Source organism: Thamnophis sirtalis, unplaced genomic scaffold (genome assembly GCF_051295495.1).
Source record: "Thamnophis sirtalis isolate CommonGarterSnake01/CBP01778 unplaced genomic scaffold, rThaSir2_p1.2 scaffold_3, whole genome shotgun sequence".
Lineage (NCBI taxonomy): Eukaryota > Metazoa > Chordata > Lepidosauria > Squamata > Natricidae > Thamnophis > Thamnophis sirtalis.
In genome coordinates, this window is record NW_028261383.1 from 166,130,027 (window position 1) to 166,149,713 (window position 19,687).

Here is a 19,687-nt window from a genome sequence, read left to right on the forward strand (position 1 = left end):
CAGTGCTGTGTGTGAGGTAATTTAAGGTGGTTCTGACAAGTGTCGTCGGCATCTTCCTATCCGGTCACATGGGTGGCAAGCCACTCCCATCCGGTCACATGGGTGGCAAGCCACTCCCACAAAAGAGGCCACACCCACAGAGTAGGTTCGAACAATTTTTGAAAACCACCACTGGTGCAAAGCTTCCCTCTTCACATTTTAAACAAGCAAATGAACGAGGAACCATGGCATCTCAAGTCCAGGAGGAGAAGGAACAACAAAGCAGATACAAGCCACTTCAAAAGTACTGCAAAGCTCCACTATTTCTAATTTATCTAGTGTTGTGGCTGAGGTAAAAATAAATTGGCTAAGCTGCCCAGCATAGATATTAATGTGGGAACAACATTAAAGATCTGGGTGAAAATATGGCAAATTTACTAATATGGCAAATACGTGCTTTTAAAAGAAAAAGAAAAATGTACTCTTAATCAAATCTTATTTTAAATATAACTCAGACCTTCTTCCCGGGGCTTCAAAATATAATGGTAGCTTATTTCTACCCTCATGGTGACTTATGCAATTAATCTGTTTAAATCTAAAAGGGAAATGCTGGGGAAATGCATAGAAGTACAAACCATTAAAGTAACCCATACTGCACATAAATTAGATTAAGGCCATGCAGCTGAACTTTTAGAGTTTCAACATTCTCATTTTATAATGGCACACATCCTTGGGAGATATTAAGAGATTATAACCATCCTGCTATAACTTTATGCACATGACATAGTAAATAGTGCGGAATGTTACAAAGGTTAAAGAACATCATATATCATTTTACTGGCAGCCATTGTTTTCCAAAGTGGCTCCAGGTTTCTTCTGAGGCACTCTCAGTCCTGCTCTGATTTCTCTCTTCTGCACCCACATCCTTAGTAATTTCCTCATGGCCTCATGAATCCCACTGTTCCTCAGGCTGTATATGAAAGGATTGAGCATGGGGATCACCACAGTGTAGAATATTGAAGCCGCTCTCAGCCTAGAACCAGAATAAGTGGAGGACGGGCGGATGTAGGTGCTAATCAGAGTCCCATAGAACAAGGCCACAGTGGTGATGTGCGCAGTGCACGTGGAGAAGGCTTTGTACTTCCCAGAAGCTGAAGGAACTTTCAACACCTTCAACATAATCAATATGTAGGAGAGAAGGATGAGCATAAGGGGCCCGAGCATGGTTGCAGTCCCTTCAATCATGAGCAATGTCTCAGCAGAAGAGGTATCTGAGCAGGAAAGTTTGAGCAAAGGATGGAGGTCGCAGAAGAAATGGGGGATCTCCCGGGAGCCACAGAAAGAAAAATTAGCTATTGTAAATACATATAATAGACCTTGGGAAAAAGAGAGGACCCAAGATCCAGCAGCTAAGATCAGGCAATGCTTGTAGCTCATGATTATAGAATAATGAAGTGGTCGGCAGATAGCCACATAGCGGTCATATGCCATGGAGGCAAGGAGAAAGTTATCACTGGTACAAAAGACCACAAAGAAATACATTTGACTGAGGCATCCGCTATAGGATATGGTGTTTTTCTGGGAGACCAAGATTTGCAACATCTTGGGTACAGCATTGGAACTAAACCCCAGGTCAGCCAATGATAGATGACTGAGGAAGAAATACATGGGGGCATGAAAAAGCTCACTATTGAAGAAGATCAGCAGCATGATCAAGAGGTTCCCCAGTAAGATAACCAGGTACATGCAGAGGAAGAAGGGGAAGAGAAGCCCCCTGAACTCTGGTGAGGTGGAGAAACCCAGGAGAATGAATCCCGCAGAGTTGGTGTGGTTCTCCTGTTCTGTTTCCATGGCTCATCTGAAAATGAGAATAAGAGGGGGTTATATCATTGTGCCGTCCATTTCACAAATGTAATACTGAATATAGCAATAGCAATAGCAGTTAGACTTATATACCACTTCATAGGGCTTTCAGTCCTCTCTAAGCGGTTTACAGAGTCAGCATATCGCCCCCACAGTCTGGGTCCTCATTTCATCCACCTCGGAAGGATGGAAGGCTGAGTCAACCTTGAGCCGGTGAGATTTGAACCGCTGAACTGCAGATAACAGTCAGCTGAAGTGGCCTGCAGTACTGCACCCTAACCACTGTGCCACCTCAGCTCTCATGGGCTAACATCCCTCACTGGATATTGCTGGAAATGACTGTTCGGCACCTCACAACCTGCTGATTCCAAGGGGCAGTCAATTAACAATTTACAATTCACTCTGTGTTCCTCACCCTACTGGCTTTTTGTCGATGAAGCTGCAATCTCAGATTACCTCCTCCTGCTTTTGCTTTCAGGCATGCATGTACAGAGCATTGACTCTCTGATTCTCCACCTGACATGGTACAGTTAGTAAGATACTGGGTTTTGCCTATCCTTATCACTGACTGCCTTAAATCTCATTTCCATCACTAACCATCACTCAGGCAAGATTCCGGCTGCTTCACAAATACTGGTGCCCTACTTCAGGTTCTGTAATCTATGTAGAACAGTGAACTGATGTCCTTTTAATTCAATCTGGTGCCCTACTTCAGGTTCTGTAATCTATGTAGAACAGTGAACTGATGTCCTTTTAATTCAATCTTGTTATAGGTACCAAGTATCTATATAGCCAGTCAGTCTGAGCCAGGATGATCCTGCTGGAATGACTGAAGATGGGAAAAAGTTAGTAGAACATATATATATATAGACAGGCTAGGCATTGAATTCTAAACCCAACACATACCTATGAGATGACCTTTTGTAGCAATAGCAATAGTAATAGCAGTTAGACTTATATACCGCTTCATAGGGCTTTCAGCCCTCTCTAAGCGGTTTACAGAGTCAGCATATTGCCCCCACAGTCTGGCTCCTCATTTTACCCACCTCGGAAGGATGGAAGGCTGAGTCAACCTTGAGCCGGTAAGATTTGAACCGCTGAACTGCAGATAGCAGTCAGCTGAAGTGGCCTGCAGTATTGCACTCTAACCACTGCGCCACCTCGGCTCTTGTAGATTTCAATGAATGCATGATATGAACTGGAAGAAGTTGTACATCATTAGGTTCTGTAATGAGGACAACTCTGGCTTGCATGGTGACTTTGCAGGAGAACAAGTGCAAATTGGAATCAGGTAGATAACAGAGGAGTCATTCCTCTGAAATAAACTAAATTCCATCAATGGGTTACTAAAATCAAATTCATGATTGGAGCTCAATATATGAAGTAAAATATTTCAGTCTTGGCGAAATGCTTCAAATTTGCAAATGGCCTCTATTTCCCTGTATGTCTGATTGATCTAACTCCATATAATATTCTTCACATTTTTAAATGGGGCATTTTCATTTTCACAAGAAATCAGGTGCAGATTTTGCCCCAATCAGGATGGTGTTTCTGTTCCATAGGAGAGGGGAATGCATGCCAAGTTGCCTCCTTACAATTGCTATAAAGTGTTTTTCCTACCTGTTTCAAACCCGATCTTTATAGATACAGTAAGGAGTGCATTTTAAGAAAATCGGTGTGAAGTTTCTATCCAGATGAAGAGCATATTCCAAATTTAAATAGTTATTGTATTTCCTGAAAACTAAAAGCTCACATTTAATACTATAGTATGTGCAGAGATTTGACAGAGACACAATGCCAAATTAATTCAGCATGATACCCCTAAAATACAGAAGGGGCTTGAGCATCTTGAGAAAGACAAACATTAAGGTATTTATTGGAAAAAAAAAACCTTAGGGATTGTAAACTTCCCGGGCAATCTTGACTAAAGATAACACTCACTGGATCTCAGTTCATGAAAATTAATCATTGGTTTCTGAAAAATAATATCTGGTTGAGAATTTTGTTTATTTGCTGCAAAGCTTTCATTTTGTATCATTAAACAGTCAACATGAACACATCTGAGAAAATTACTTGAAAGGTTTAGTCTCACTTTGTTGAATCTCAGCAGTCTGACAAAGCCAAGCCTGGATGCTTGCTGGATGGTCCAATGAAGTGCAGAAAAAGCAAAATCATTAGTGCTCTTCAACATGGAGAGCAAACATGGAGGCAGAACATCAAGAGATGGTAGAAATGGTCAGGTAAGAGGATTTTGGTTTCAATCTGAAGCAAATGGTCAAACAGAAATGAGAGTTTCTTGCTATCTGTAAAAGAAAATGGACAAGAGGGGTGGGAAAACCATGCCAGATCAGAAGATCTAAGGTTGGGGAACCATCTTTCTTAGCACTGAAAGTCATGCAAAATAGCCGTAAAGACCTCACCAACCATGGAGGTGTTCAGGGGATAGGAACATCTTGCACAACTGAACCTCGGTTTCATTCATTGCCAAAGAAAAGAAAACAGAAGAGAATATAAAGGTGGTATGAACCTGGGTGAGGATGTCAGGGGTATGAGCTTTGGTTTCCATGGAAGAAAACAGCAAGATCTGCAGGGATCTTGTTAAAGAAGCATCTACAGGGTTGTTGAGGTTCTGTAATGTGAAATCCCCAGACCCACTGTGACATCACTAGATGAATTCTCAACCTATGTCTTAGAAGATGAAAGCATATACTGTACTGTAGCTGGGATAGGAGCAGAGGTGGGTTCCTACCAGTTCGCACCTATTCGGTAGAACCAGTTCATCAAATCTACCAAACTGGTTAGAAAAGGTTCCATCAGTGGACCCAGAAAGCAGGCCACACCTACAGAAGAGGTTCCAAAAAAATTTGAAACCCACCACTGACACACACACACACACACACACACACACACACAGAAAGAGAAAGGAAGGAAGGAAGGAAGGAAGGAAGGAAGGAAGGAAGGAAGGAAGAAAGAAAGAAAGAAAGAAAGAAAGAAAGAAAGAAAGAAAGAAAGAAAGAAAGAAAGAAAGAAAGAAAGAAAGAAAGAAAGAAAAAACACATGGCCGGCAAGCCACTCCCACAAGGTCACATGGCCGGCAAGCCATTCCCACAATGGAGGCCACACCCACAGAGTAGGTTCCAAAAAAGTTTGAAACCCACCACTGGATAGGAGGGTAACCCTGAAGCAGAAATGGTAGAATACAATAAGAGACCTTGTTTCAGTGAAGGCTTCGCCAACGTCAAATATCAATCAGCAGAAATTTCCAGGCACATATGACCATTTAAGTAAATGGTTGGTAGAGGTCAGCCTACCAATTTTGAAGGGTAATAGATGGAAGAGGTTCATCTAATTAGACATAGGCACGACATAGGCTCATTCTTTAGACAATGCTATCAGTCATTTGGTGAGGCTAGCCATTGGGGCAGTGAGGACTTGGTTAATTAGTAGATGAGGCTTTTTAAAAATAGCAGTAGCACTTAGACTTATATACCGCTTTGTGTGCTTTTACAGCCCTCTCTAAGCAGTTTACAGAGTAAGAATGTTGCCCCCAACAATCTGGGTCCTCATTTTACCTACTTCGGAAGGATGGAAGGATGGAAGGCTGAGTCAACCTTGAGCCTGGTGAGATTTGAACTGCCGAACTGCAGCTAGCAGTCAGCTGAAGTAGCCTGCAGTACTGCACTCTAACCACTGCGCTACCTCGCTGGTTATTCCCCACTTCCTCTGTGCAATCTTTCCCTTCCATTTCTTGAATGATCCAAGGAAATCTCATGCCTACGGTTCTGCGAGGCCTTCATTTCCTCCAGGAACCATTCATGTACACCAGAAATGCATTTTCAGCACTTCAAATTAATAGAAAAAAGCGAAAGAGAAAATATGCAGGAGTGGGCTTCAAAAATTTTAGCAAGGGGTTCTCTTCCCAGTTGCTGGGTGGGTGTGACCATGGTGGGTGTGGCCTAGTTGGCCTCCTGCACCACAGCACGGGGGATGTTTTACCCTCCCCGGCTCCAAAGGCTTTCCTCAAGCCTCCAAGAGGGCGAAAACGGCCTCCCCAGGCTCTGGAGGCCAAAAATAAGCCCATTTGCAGCCTTCCTGAACTTCCGGTAGGTCCGTTTTTCGCCCTCCCCAAGCCTCCATGCGCACCCTGGACTTACCTGCATCCAAAACGGGCCACATGGGGACTGGAGGGGAGCGGTGGGCAGGACCACCCAGGAGTGGGATTTGGGGGTTCTCTGAACTGCACAGAATCTTAGCTAGAGGTTCTCCAGAACCCCTGCAAACCCCCAGCAGCCCACCACTGGATATATGAATCATGAGGAAGTTGTGAAGGCCATCACACTGGCCTTCGTGAGAGTCAGTTGGATTGTTGGAAGCTTTTAAAAAAGATTTTTAAAGCATTTTTTCCCTGCCGATTCGGGCGAACCGGCAGGGAAAAAAATGCATTAAAAAGCAGAAAAAAAACTTTAGATGATCGCGCAGCTCACAGCTGAGTCACACAATCTCCAGAAGCTTTTTTTTTTTTTTAATAATGGTTTGCAGAACCAAGGACAATCATCCCTACCGGTTCACCCGAACCGGGCTGAACCGGGAAGATTTCACCCCAATGTATCTACAAGCAAAAATCTCTTCTTCATTCAACTGAACCTGATTCACAAAAGGGTTACTCTGTTCATCAGTTGCTTCATCACTGCAAGCCTCAAGAATACAGGATCCCCCCAAGGCTGAAACTCTCAAACAACTCATTATGCAAAATAGACCATTCAGGCAGTAACAAAAGATTCCGGCAGCCCGGGCAGAAAGCATGTTTGAAAGGTGAAGCCACTATGAAAAAAATGATGTTGGGTGATACAGGTAATCCTCCATTGCCGACACAGCTGAGCCCAAAATTTCTGTTGCTCAGTGAGTCATTTGTGAATTTTGTCCTGTTTTGCGACCTTTCTTGCCCACAGTTGTTAAGTGAATCACTGCAGTTGATTAATTAGTAACCCGGTTAAGTGAATCCCGGTTTCCTGATTGACTTTGCTTGTGAGAATGTCCCAAAAGGGGATCGCATGACTCTGGGACACAGCAATGGTCATAAATATGAACCAGTCACCAACCTTCTGAATTTTGATCACCTGATCATGGGGATGCTGCAAAGGTCGTAACTGTGAAAAACGGCCATAATTCACATTTTAAATGAACTATAATTCAATTTCTGAGCCAGGAGGCTATTCCCTCTGGATAGCTCACAGTAGCCCAGCTTTATCTCATTCCGCATGATGTAAGATAAATAGCATTTTTCAAATCATCATCATCTCAAATGCCGAATGTTTTTCTGCAAACAGAAAATTGGACCCCATACAGCTCTACTTTGATCATTGAATGAGCTTCTCCCCACTTCAAGAAATAGCTCTTAGCTCAGAGCTGTCTTCTTCTTCAATGAAACTGCACATGGATACATGAAGTCACATAGCTCCACTGAGATGTTTGATATTTATTTATTAGATTCATGGGCTGCTGCCCATCTTGTTAACTCTAATTCTGTTGGATGGGGCAATACTTTTTTAAAAAGTCAAGTATGTCTGGGGAAGGATTATCTCAGACCTTTCATCTCTATCTTCTCTATCCTCTGAAATGTAAATAAGATAAGAGTTAGCAGTGGTCCATTTTAATCAAAACGAGATTTCAACAAAATTTGAATAGAACAGAACAACAGTGCCCCCTTGAGCGTCCGTGTTTTATAGTTACAGTATAGTACAATACTGTACAGAACTTCTCTAAAATGAATCGTTTCTTGCTTTAATTTTGAAAGCACGTTCATCCCTTTTTCAGAAGAGATGCGAGGAACTCCATTAAGGAGATGGATTCAGAAGATTCTAAATTAATGTCTGATTGTTCAGCTAGATTATTGGAATGGCCTTTTATCATCATTAGACAGACTCCCCTGAAAGCTAATGTTTCTACTCATATGCTTGTTATACAGTTAAGAGAGTATCTTGTTGACTTCTTAGAACCATCCGGATTTAGAGTCCAAGCTACTCCCATATTTTTGGAGTCCAACTTCACGGTTCGTGGCAAATGTTTTTAAACTGAAGTCTCTTCTCTGCCATATACTGAATGCAGGATATATAGGGAAATTTCACCTGGATTTTAATAGAATATAAGGTAGAGTTGAGCATGATATGAAGCTTGTGTACACAATACTTTTAGATTACAATAAAAGCCCTCTCATCTTGCATTCTATACATGGTAGCCCCATGATATAATAGCAATAGCACCTAGACTTATATACTGCTTCATAGTGCTTTTTCAGCCCTCTCTAAGTGGTTTACAGAGTCAGCATATTTGGGTCCTTGTTTTACCCACCTCGGAAGGATGGAAGGCTGAGTCAACCTTGGGTCGGTGAGATTTGAACTGCTGAACTACAGCAGTCAGCTGAAGTAGCCTATAGTACTGCACTCTAACCATTGCACCACCTCGGCTCTTTGACTTGGGGATTTAATTTAGTGCTAAGAGAGAATAATTCAGACAAGAAGTGAATACACATACACACACAGACCAGATACAGAACCAGCAGTCTGAAATTCCTACCTCCTAGTCAGCTGGCAAAAGACTAAGATAAGTGTGGTTTCCAAAGTGTGGATTCTGTCTTGGCATAAACTTAATTAACAAACTGTGCTTTAAAAGCATGATGTGTGAAGCTTGCTATTGTCTGTCAGCCTAAACAACTTCCATTTGATATCTGTGAGTATAAAACGGAAGGGCACATACAATACTATGAATCTTTTGATATTCAAACAACATGATCAGTTCCTATTTTAAATATCTTCTGACATGGAATTTATTTTCTGACTAGGGTTAGAAATGGAGAGTTCACTAACTAAATGGAAATGCAGGACTAAACAAGAATATGCCTGGCAATAGAAAGGCAAAATCACCTTATTGTATGACTTCTCCTCACTCAGAGGTCAGATAAGGGACAGAAGACACCACTGTGACAATCCAAACTAATCTTCAATGGGTTGACATCCCCAAGAGGATATTTTCAATATTTGGCTTGAGGTTGGCGTATCAAAAGAGGTATGAATTGCTAAAATTGATATTCTCCAAGTGAATGCTTTCATCCCATTTTTGGAAATATCCTTGATACTCCATAAAGAAAATGAGACCTGGGTTTCTGTAATTTTTAAACCATTTTCAACTAGCTTTGCCTTAATCATGGGTACTCAATACAAAAGACAGCTAAAGAGTTGCTTGCTTTTGGGTTTTGTCTGCATTTTTTTAAAGAAAGAAAAAAGAAACAGAACAGAAAATCAGATCTATCAATCGAAGATAATAAGAAGATGCTTTGTTTGTCCCAATTAAGAGACTAGGGTTAAGAGTTGCTAGTTTATATGGAATAAAGGGGTTATCCAGATAAGCTTATCCTAAGAAACTAACCGAGCCGAGGTGGCGCAGTGGTTAGGGTGCAGTACTGCAGGCCACTTCAGCTGACTGTTATCTGCAGTTCAGCGGTTCAAATCTCACCGGCTCAAGGTTGACTCAGCCTTCCATCCTTCCGAAGTGGGTGAAATGAGGGCCCAGACTGTGGGGGCAATTTGCTGATGCAATTTGCTAAAAATCTGTAAACCGCTTAGAGAGGGCTGAAAGCCCTATGAAGCGGTATATAAGTCTAATAAATAAATAAATTTGGCCCAGAAAAAGGAATAGCCATTATAACAAGGGATTCACACTCTTCAGCACCAGCTGAAACTCCAAAATATTTTAGGAAGTGGGCTATGTATAGTATACATGTGAGTGTGTGTTATGAAAAGAAAAATAAAATATTTCAAAGACAAAATATTTTAGGAAGTGGGATGCTTTCTTCGGTTTGGATTCCTTTAACAAAGCAAATGTTCTTTTTAAAAAAAACTTGTTTCTGACTTCTAATCCATTCCTTGGAGCAATTCAAAATGTTTATGTTGAGCTTTAAAAAAATTTGGGCCAGAGCATTTCTGAGTTCTGCAATATTTAGTTGATCTTCACCAAGTTCAGAAAGTTAAGCCAGATAAGATCTGCTGACCCACTGATGAGAGACCACCAAGACATGTTAGGGTTGCAGGCCAGTTAATACAACAAGCTGAAAAGTAACAACAATGAACCACTTCTGTATTGTTCCCAACAAAATTGCATAAATATGATGTCACTAGGTGCTGAACTCAATAAAAGAATTCCTTTGTCATAAATATTTCTGTCCTGTCTATAGAAGCGGGCACTCTTAAAATTAACCTCTGGTTCCATTGTTCAAAAACATCCTTCGGCGTGCCCAATGTTAAAATATTTTTCTCCATTTTGTATTAGTAAGTCAAATTTAAATATTATTATCCTTTAAGTGTAATCTAGCTTCCTTTTGGTTCCCTCTAATGTCCAGCCTTCAGAGTCTCATCCTATTTAAAAAAAGAATTCAAAACAAAAACATTTACCCACAGGAAGGATTCTTATAACTAATTCCAAAATGTTATTTTTCAATCATCAGAACCCTTAGTCTTGTTTTCAAACTGTTTTCAAAGTCACTTGTTGAGATGAGCAACATATACATTGAATGAATGAGCTTTCCAAAATCAAAGCTCTAATCACCCTTTTGCTGCTCATTCAAAAAGAACGTTAAGGCCTTAAACCTGTATTTAAAACTTATTTTGCTAAATAGAACTTGGGGAGGGGTGGAATGGCAAACTGAAGAACTCCAACAATTATAGCAGAATGAAGAGCTAGCTTGTTGACCAGCTTCTATATAATCCTGTTCTGGACAAGAAGAGGACTTGAGATAGCCCACTAGTGCTCCAGCAGTTGCTCCTCATGAGGAGACTGCATGACAGTGGTCTCCAATGAATTTAGAGCTCTGGGAGAGGAGGTAACAATTGTCTTGCACCAGCATCCTCAGAAAAGGACACAGAGTTTGTATACTTCCTTTTCTGGACACTTTTGGATAGAATTTCTTAATTACTTTTCTAGAATCTTTGGATCAACAAGTTTTACAGGACCAGGTGAACTTCAGAGAAGATTTTTGTTTTATCTAGAATTGCTGCAAACAGTAAAACATCTCTTTGTTCTGGGAGGGCGACAGTAGAATCTTTATTAATTAGATCCTTAAGGAGTTACTCTTTAATCATCCTCATTTGTTATTAGATTTCCTAGGTGACCTACTCGCTTGCCAGACAATTATGTCAGAAAAACAATCAGGAGGTTAATGAGAAAACTTTCTGAAAGAAGTTGACAAATATTTGGAATAATAGAAAGCAATGAACTTAACTAGCCTTGAGGGAATGAAACCCCAGGGACTGACTGAAACTAAACAGTAACAAAACAATTCTAAACAAAGGAAAGTCTTAGCTTGTGAGAAGAATTCTATTCCTCTCAATATCAGTTTTAGAAGAGATCTTGGGCAGTGTCACATGTATAATGAAAAATGGTAGATACCCATGAGAACAGGCCTACTGCATGGAAAGTTCTCACAAAAGCAGCACCTCATTGCATGGGATGAGACACATCTATGTGGTTGTCATTTTTCATTTGGCCCTTCATTTAACAGTTTAGCTGAGAAGAACTCCTAGTTTTAGATTTTAGATTTTGATGGTCTCCAGTAACACTTCCAGAAGATAGTTGGCAGAATCCTAATGGTCAAAAGAGAGAATGCAGATCAATGAAAGGAAAATAGCTATAATCACCACAGACATCACTAACATTAGCTTTAATTACAACTGAGATTGCTATCGAATTGCTGTATTAATTTCTTTTTTTTCCACAATTTTTTATTTTCATTTTCATTTTCATACACTCACATGTATACTGTACATAGCCAATGCCATACAGCATTAAACAATAATTGCATCAATTCCTCTTGTCAACAATGCCCCAGAAAATAGAAACCCAATATAACTCTTCCCTCTCCATACACCTCTTTCTTCCACCACCCTCCAACTTTCTATCTTCCCTCCATCATCCCCCTCTACCCTACTTCCCCTCCCCCTCTACCACTCCTCTCTCCACATTCACTCCCCCCCTTCCTTCTCACCTTTCCCTCCCACCCTCTCTCCCATCCCTCTCTGCCCTTCTTTCTTCTTTCCCACTCCTCCACTCCTTGGTGTATTTCCGCTACATGTCAATATACTTAGCCTATCCTATTTTTAAAGAGAAGTTAAAAAAAGAACAGTATACATGTGAAGTCACATTACATTGAGATCTAACACATCTTGTCTAACCTAATATATATCTGTCCCTCCCCCCCCACCCTCCCCCCCAACCCCCCACATCCTTCCCCCCCCCCCGACTTCCCAGAACCCGTACATGGTATAGATTTTTAACAAACACAGTCTAAAATATATTGAGAAGAAAAGAATAAAAAATTAATAACATCTCTAAGCTAAGCTAGCTTTAAACAACTTAAATTATTCCTGGTCTTAAGCATAGGCTATCTGGAATTTCTTAGTCCCGAATTTATTTTGTATATAATCAATCCATTTTTTCCAGTCTCGTTTATATCTCTCATTTGAGTGGTCTTTAAGATATGCAGATATTTTAGCCATCTTGGCTAAATTTGTGACTTTCAATGTCCATTCTTGAATTGTAGGCAAGTCTACCTTCTTCCAGTATTGCACCACCAACAGTCTTGCTGCCATTATTAAGTGCAAAATCAAGTTAATCTCTACCGCTGTAAAGTCAGTACTTATACCTAACAAAAATAACTGAGGAGTAAACTTTATCCTTCTTTTAAAAATATTTTGCATAATCCACCATATTTTTATCCAAAATGCCTTAACCTTTTGGCAAGTCCACCATATATGGAAATATGTAGCATCATAATTGCTGTATTAATTTCTCATGAAGCTTTAACTTCATTTTTCTTTCTCTTGTCCTCCAAAGAGGACATGCTAAATGATAATGTGATTGATTTGGCCACAGTTTGGTGCATTTTGCAAACACATATACAGTATACCTAAGCATAATGTTGAGTCCAATTTTAACCTTCCAGCTCATGGTTTTTCTTCAATGAGACTGTACTGAGGAAGCTCATATTCTGTTTGCTTTTAAAATAAAGTAAAATAAAACTTACTTTAAGTAGAACACTTAGATGGGCAGCAAATCAATTTCATGAATAAATACATAAGAATATAGTTCCTGGTAAATTAATGGTGGACATGTCCATGCAGTTTTAGCGGGGGGGGGGGGACAGCACAATAATGGTTTGCTAGTGCCATCTTCCTGGAAAGTTGTTTTCCATTCTAGCTTATTTCCCTGTTGTTTCCCAGTTGCTTCCCATAAAAGGACAAGGCAGAGCCCACAGCCCAACCAGGTGCTTCCACTTGCTGAGGAAGAGGTTTGCAACAGGAGTTCTTTCCCTCAGATGAAGGTGGCTTCTTCAACCAGCATCCTTGAGATAAAGCAGTCTTTATTAGCTTTAAGTGTGGTCCAACGCTTACAGAAGGCACTGGGTTGAAAGAAGCTGGTCAAGGATCTATCAAAGTCTTCTGGGATCCTGTCTCACTCAGAAAGGTAGCAGTAGATAAAGATTCCAGGAAGAGTCCAATTCTATTAAAAGCAAAGATTAGAAAATATTAGGTCTACTCAGATTTGCACTCATGCAACTGGTTTATTTAACAACAGGACAGAAGTAGTTTGCCACTGTTTTCTCCTGCCCCCCCCCAACCTTCCAGAGTATGTGTGTAGGAATCTTTGACTAAGTGTTGACTCCTGGTGATGCTTGGACTACTCTCGTGAGTTTTCTTGAAGTGGTTTCCCATTGCCTCCTTCCCAGGGCTAAGATAAAGTGACTGGTTTTGTGCCTAAGGGGACTCAAGGGATTCAGTCTCTTGGTTCCTAGCCTAATACCTTAATCACTTCACCAAACTAACTCCCCCAGCCTTCCAAACCAACCCCTAATTTCCTGATGGTCTCTCACCCAAGTATTCCCCAGGCTCAACTCAATTTAGTTTTTCATCACTCAGGATTGGTTAAGCATAGCCATCTGCTAACAGGGTTGAGACTTTATCTGTTAGTGGATGGGCTCAGGTCTGGGTGTGTGTGTGTGTGTGTGTGTGTGTGTGTGTGTGTGTGTGTGTGTTGGTGTTTTTTTCTGGGGGAAAGAATGAGCTCTGAAATGGGAAGGCCAAATTGTTTCAAGACAAGACAGTAGGGGGAGAACTTGCACTCCTGACCGAGTCAGAGATGGAATGGGGATTCCTGTGGACAATCTCCTATGGTCCTTCTTTTCTTCTGGAACAGACCACACATGCACCAAATCCCTCACCCCGACTGTGAAGGTAAAATGCTCTGCCTAAAAGTATCCATAGCAGGTTTGTCAATGAAAGAATTGGTTGAGGCACATTGAAGCTCTGGGGAAAATGTTAGTGTGTGTTCTTCACACAAACACACACCTTTCCTCAGCTTTGAAAATCTGAAAGGAAGAGTAAGAGCACTTCCTACCAATTCCCTTGGTCCTGAGATTTTTCCAATCCTTTCTTTGAACATAAGTGCCAGTTTCACAGTATTGCTCATTTGTTTCTTCTGAAACCCAACTTTCTTCTCATAATTATATGCCCATAATAGAGAGAGGGATCCCTATTATGGACACATAGGCTTCAGACTGAAAGGATCTACTTCCCTCTTCTTTTAACTGGAATTGCAAGTTTCCACCAAATGTAAAGAGGTACTATAACAGGTTCCACCACAAAACCGCGTTCGACTAAACCACGCTCGACTAAACCGCGTAGCTGACGTCATCAACAGGGCGACAACAGCACAGAGACAGAAGCACGCTGTAAACGCTAAACCTAAAATTAACCCCTAAACCTAAACCTAACCCCCCTAAACCTAATCCTAAACCTAACCCTAAACCTAACCCTTAACCTAACCCTAAACCTAACCCTAAACCTAACCCTTAACCTAACCCTAAACCTAATCCTAACCCTTAACCTAAACCCAAACCTAACCCTAACCCTAACCCTAACCCTAACCCTAACCCTTAACCTAACCCTAACCCTACACATAACCCTAACCCTAACCCTTAACCTAACCCTAAACCTAACCCTAAACCTAACCCTAAACCTAACCCTTACCTTAAGTTGAATCGGCTTGCTTTCAAAGCGCTATTTAAAGCACCCTTCTTTCTCCGCGCTGGCTGTTGTCGCCCTGTTGATGACGTCAGCGACACGGTTTAATCGGGCGCGGCTTAGTCGAGCGCGGTTTTGACGGGTCACGCTATAACATGGTGACTCTCAGAGGTCAGAGGCAGCTGTCTTGTGCATTGCCAACCCTACACCCTGGAAAAAACTGCATGTGGGAGGACAAATATGCATAATGAAAAAGCCAGACAAATCATTTTTAGATTTTACAATTGAGATTGTGAAGACTAAAGTTTAAAGAATAGCATACAACACAAGTCAAGGCAGACAATTGCTGGATTCCCACACTGATGTGATTTACTTCTCAATGTGTCTGTAATCAGCCAATTATAAGATATCAAACTATGGCTCAGCATGATGCAAGTCATAGACTATAATTTGATTTGTGATCATTATACAATGGAGACAGAAAGACCCCTGTTGATCTAATTCAACTATCCTGCCATCTATCAGATTTCTATTTGCTTCCCATTCTTGACCTTAGCAGTGCACCAGGAAATTACATGTTACACTTAGAAGACTCAATTAACCAAGACTAAATTTTCCACAGGTGCTCTCTGAACTTTAGTCTCAGGATACATTGGCACTTGGCCTTTTCTCTATAATAATAAATTATAATGTTTTATTAGTGGAAAATAAAATCAATCATTATAGCCGAGAATAAATTTTGGCATACTCCCTGCCTAAATCCTCCCAGAAAACTCTCTCAAAATATTCTATTCTTTCTCTTTTTGTTTTTTGGATAGGCTGAATCACAAGTCAATGTAAGGAAAGTAGAACAAAATGTGGTATCGGGTATTGCTGGGAAAATAGATATCATTAGAATAATGTCTCTAAATCTAAAATGATATAATCTAATCCAGTGTTTCTCAACCTTGTCAACTTGAAGATGTCTGGACTTCAACTCCCAGAATTCCCCAGCCAGCAATGGTAGGAATCCATGAAACACAATTTGTCACCCACCCCCTGACCAAGGTTTGCTAGAATAGGAAGCATTATGAAAGATTTTTTGGGCTTCCCCAGAACTGAATTCCCCCAAATGGAAGTCAAACAAAGATCTTTTCCCTCTTCCCAACCATGGCACAAAAATTATCTTTTTCCAACATGTCCGTATGATCTTATCTTTGTCTCATTCCTCAATTATAAGTGAAATAGCTGAACTGGGCTGATGTGAAGTTGTATTTTCTCTTTTATTCTGATACTGTGCAAGAAGAGTCATAGATTTGCAAAAGACTGTAACCTTGGAAGGAAGTGGGGAGACCAGCAATGACTTGAAACAAAGACAATAATTGCAGAATAGCCCAACTCAAATACAGGTGATGAAAGGCAATGGCAAAAAGTCAATGAGGTTTACCACAAATATTTTTATACCTACTCAGGTCCTGAATGTGAAGGACTAAGTTTCCACCTCTGGGATCATGATGTTTCGATTTGTACTGAGGCAGTAGATGACACTTCTCATAAAATAATTTTGTGCTAGCAAACCCAGAGGAAAAAAACAACTAGAAAAGTAACACAATGAAACTAAATCCTGTTTCTTTTCAATCATGAGAAGTTTATATATTTCCTACTATTTCAATAGCCAATAGATGCATTGTTTTATTTATTTTATTTTATTTATTTATTAAATTTATAGGCTGCCCAATCCCGGAGGACTCCGGGCGGCTTACAAAGAAAGAAAAAAAGAAAAGCAAAATAAAAGAATAGTTTAAAATTCACAACACGCATACATTCTAATTGGGGCTGGACCTTGACAATAAGGTCAACAGCCCCAGGCCTGCTGGAACAGCCAGGTTTTAACAGCTTTCCTGAAGGCCATGAGAGTGGGTAAGGTCCGGACCTCTGGGGGTAGCTGATTCCACAGGGTTGGAGCAGCCACAGAGAAGGCTCTCCTCCGGGGCCCGCCAGTTGACACTGTCTGGCTGACGGCATCCAAAGGATGCCTGCCCTGTGGGATCTTATCAGCCGTTGGGAAGTGTGTGGCAGTAGGCGGTCTCACAGATACGCTGGTCCTAAGCCATGTAGGGCTTTAAAGGTAATAACCAACACCTTGAATTGCGTCCGGAGACCAATTGGCAGCCAGTGCAGCTCACGGAGGACATATTGAAATGATTCATGATTCATATTGAAATCACACACCAGGCACTCTGTTAAGCCATTCTGCTTTTGGTCTGGTTTTGTTTTGCAGGATATGTGAAATCAGTCATTGTGGGTTTTCAGCATGGTCTGAATATATAATAATATATGTGAATCTGGCCACCCAGGGTTTTTTCATGTTTATAAGAGTTTAGCCTAGCATGATGAAAAGCTCTTACCACCCACCAGTTGCATTTAACTATAACAGTATAGCCAACTTTGGCCTTTCCAGTAAGTTACTCAACAAATCTCCAGATAGACCCCTATTTCTCCTTTCAAGACTTTGTGCAGGTGTGTTCTGTGGGTTCTCCAGTTGCCCAGAGCAAGAGGAAACAGTGAAGCAAGGGGCTAGGTCTGCTGCAGTCTGAAGCGACTAATAGAAACACTACAATAAAGCCTACTTGGTCCCAACTTCTAGAGCAGTGTTTCTCAACCTTGGCAACTTGAAGATGTCCGGACTTCAACTCCCAGAATTCCCCAGCCAGCATTCGCTGGCTGGGGAATTCTGGGAGTTGAAGTCCGGACATCTTCAAGTTGCCAAGGTTGAGAAACACTGTTCTAGAGTCACCTGACTGCCCTGTTGACTGGAAGCATCATTGATTTTGCACACCTTGAAACTGGCATGGGCTGCTGTTGGTTTAAGGGGGAGCCCACCATTTTAATGTCAAAAGTGCAATGGTTGATGTCTCAGATATAGGTTGGGGACAAAGGAACACAGCAGACAAAATACGTTAATAGAGCATGTTTGTACCATGGTTAGGTGCAACTAGATGACGCCCCCCAAAACAAACTGTTGAGGAGATAACATTTTAAAGAGGTGTCCAAAGTGAGTCCAGGTTCATGCATTGCACTAAACCATTATTTAGCCACATTTTAAAATACGCCACAATTAGTTTGATTAATATAACACAGGAAGCTGTAAACAGTGATCTTGTAAGTCATAACCACTGAGTTTGCTGAATACCTTAAGCTAAAAGCAATCAATTTTGACTTAACATGTGAATCCAACAAGAGATAAGGCCTCTGGATTCAACAGGCTACTAGCTGTTGGCTTTTAGATAAGCAAAGCATAAAGTCTTCAATTCATGTCTTGGATTTTATTCCAGACAGCATTACAAAAAGTGCATTAATTCTTAACTATTTGAGCAGGCATCTTCTATGAAGTTTTTAATCAGTCTTTAACACATAAAAACTAATCTCCTGAACCTTTGAGGTATGTTAGAAGAATCATTTTATCAATGCAAAACCCAAAGGCTTAGTTACTACAATATTATGTGAGGCCATAAATTATACATTTCTTGTACCAGGGTCTCAATGCCAACTATGGTGGGAAAGCAATTTAATGCCCAGAATAATTTTGGAAAACGCAATCATCCCCAAACATATTTTAGAGCCAGACAATGTTCCTTGTTTCCCCAAGTTTTCTTTTTCTTTTCTTTAATTTTCCCTTCCTTGCTTTCATTCTCAACTTCCTCCTTTCTCTCTCCCTCCTCCACCACCCACTATTCCTGATCACTTTTCTTTGATAAAATGTCTGAGGGAGAGGGATGGGCACAGAGTTGGCTGCCAGCAGAGTGGGAAAATACAGTGAAGAATAAAATTTGTCCTAAAGCAGAGAAAATAATGCTTAAACATCAACTGAAACCAGAAGGACAACCTCAGTGTGGTTGGAGGTTTTTTTTTTGCTCTGGGCTGTTCTTAAGTTGTTCAGCCACTTGTGGCTCTTTGTGATATCATCTACCCAGGCTTGTGTGTCTGTGAGTGCTTATCCATATCCCTCCAGTTAACCAATTTGCTCAGGGACTTCAAGCTATTTTATCTTTAGCTGTTTAAGATGAACTCAATTTTATGCATTTTCTGTCTTTTTATTATTGAGATTTTTTTATTACCTTTGACCCTCAATGAAGGCCAGTTTAAGAATGTTTTAAAAGAATAAATCATATTAATAGCCTAATATTGATGAATGATTTGTCCTGGCTCTGGGTTGGTAAATTCTGTTAATAGTCACATCTCCTTCCCTAGACTAATTGTCTTCACTAATTGTCTTCTTCCTTCCCAATCCCACCACAACTGAATTCCTTTCCTTCCTAAAAGCATCAGGCATTCCCTCCTTTATTTGACTTCATTTACTTCTGAATGGCAAGAAACTTTGTCAGGAAGATAATGCCAAAGAAGAAAAACTAGGGAAGACAGATAGGAAGACAGCCCCCAAACTAAGGCTTGGAGACTCTGAACAGACCTGACCCTGAAATTGTAGAAATTGACTCTTTTCATCTCCAAATAAGGAATGACCCATTCCCTGAAGAGATTGTGAAGGAAAATGCTGCCACAGATAAGGGCCAGGAAGTGGCACTTTGTCAATGTTTGAAAATAAGTCTCCTGTGATTTTATTAGGGCATCCCTCCATCCCTGACAGCAAGCCCATTTTGAGCCAACCTGAATAGACTGTCTTCTGCACATATCAACATGATTTTCCTTTTTTTATTATTAAGCATTGGTTAGGAAAAGGAAAAAGTTACACAAAAAAGATGGGAAACATAACAAAGTAAAAAAAAAACTTCTGTAAATTA

At 40.6% G+C, this 19,687-nt stretch overlaps 1 protein-coding gene across 1 annotated transcript; it reads right to left on the reverse strand.

Annotated features, from left to right (window-relative positions):
- Positions 1–813: 813 nt before the first annotated feature.
- Positions 814–1,830, reverse strand: LOC106554710 (olfactory receptor 1L4). Its single transcript, XM_014073437.2, has one exon. The coding sequence runs from the start codon at positions 1,828–1,830 to the stop codon at positions 814–816; it is 1,017 nt and encodes a 338-aa protein (XP_013928912.2).
- Positions 1,831–19,687: the final 17,857 nt, after the last annotated feature.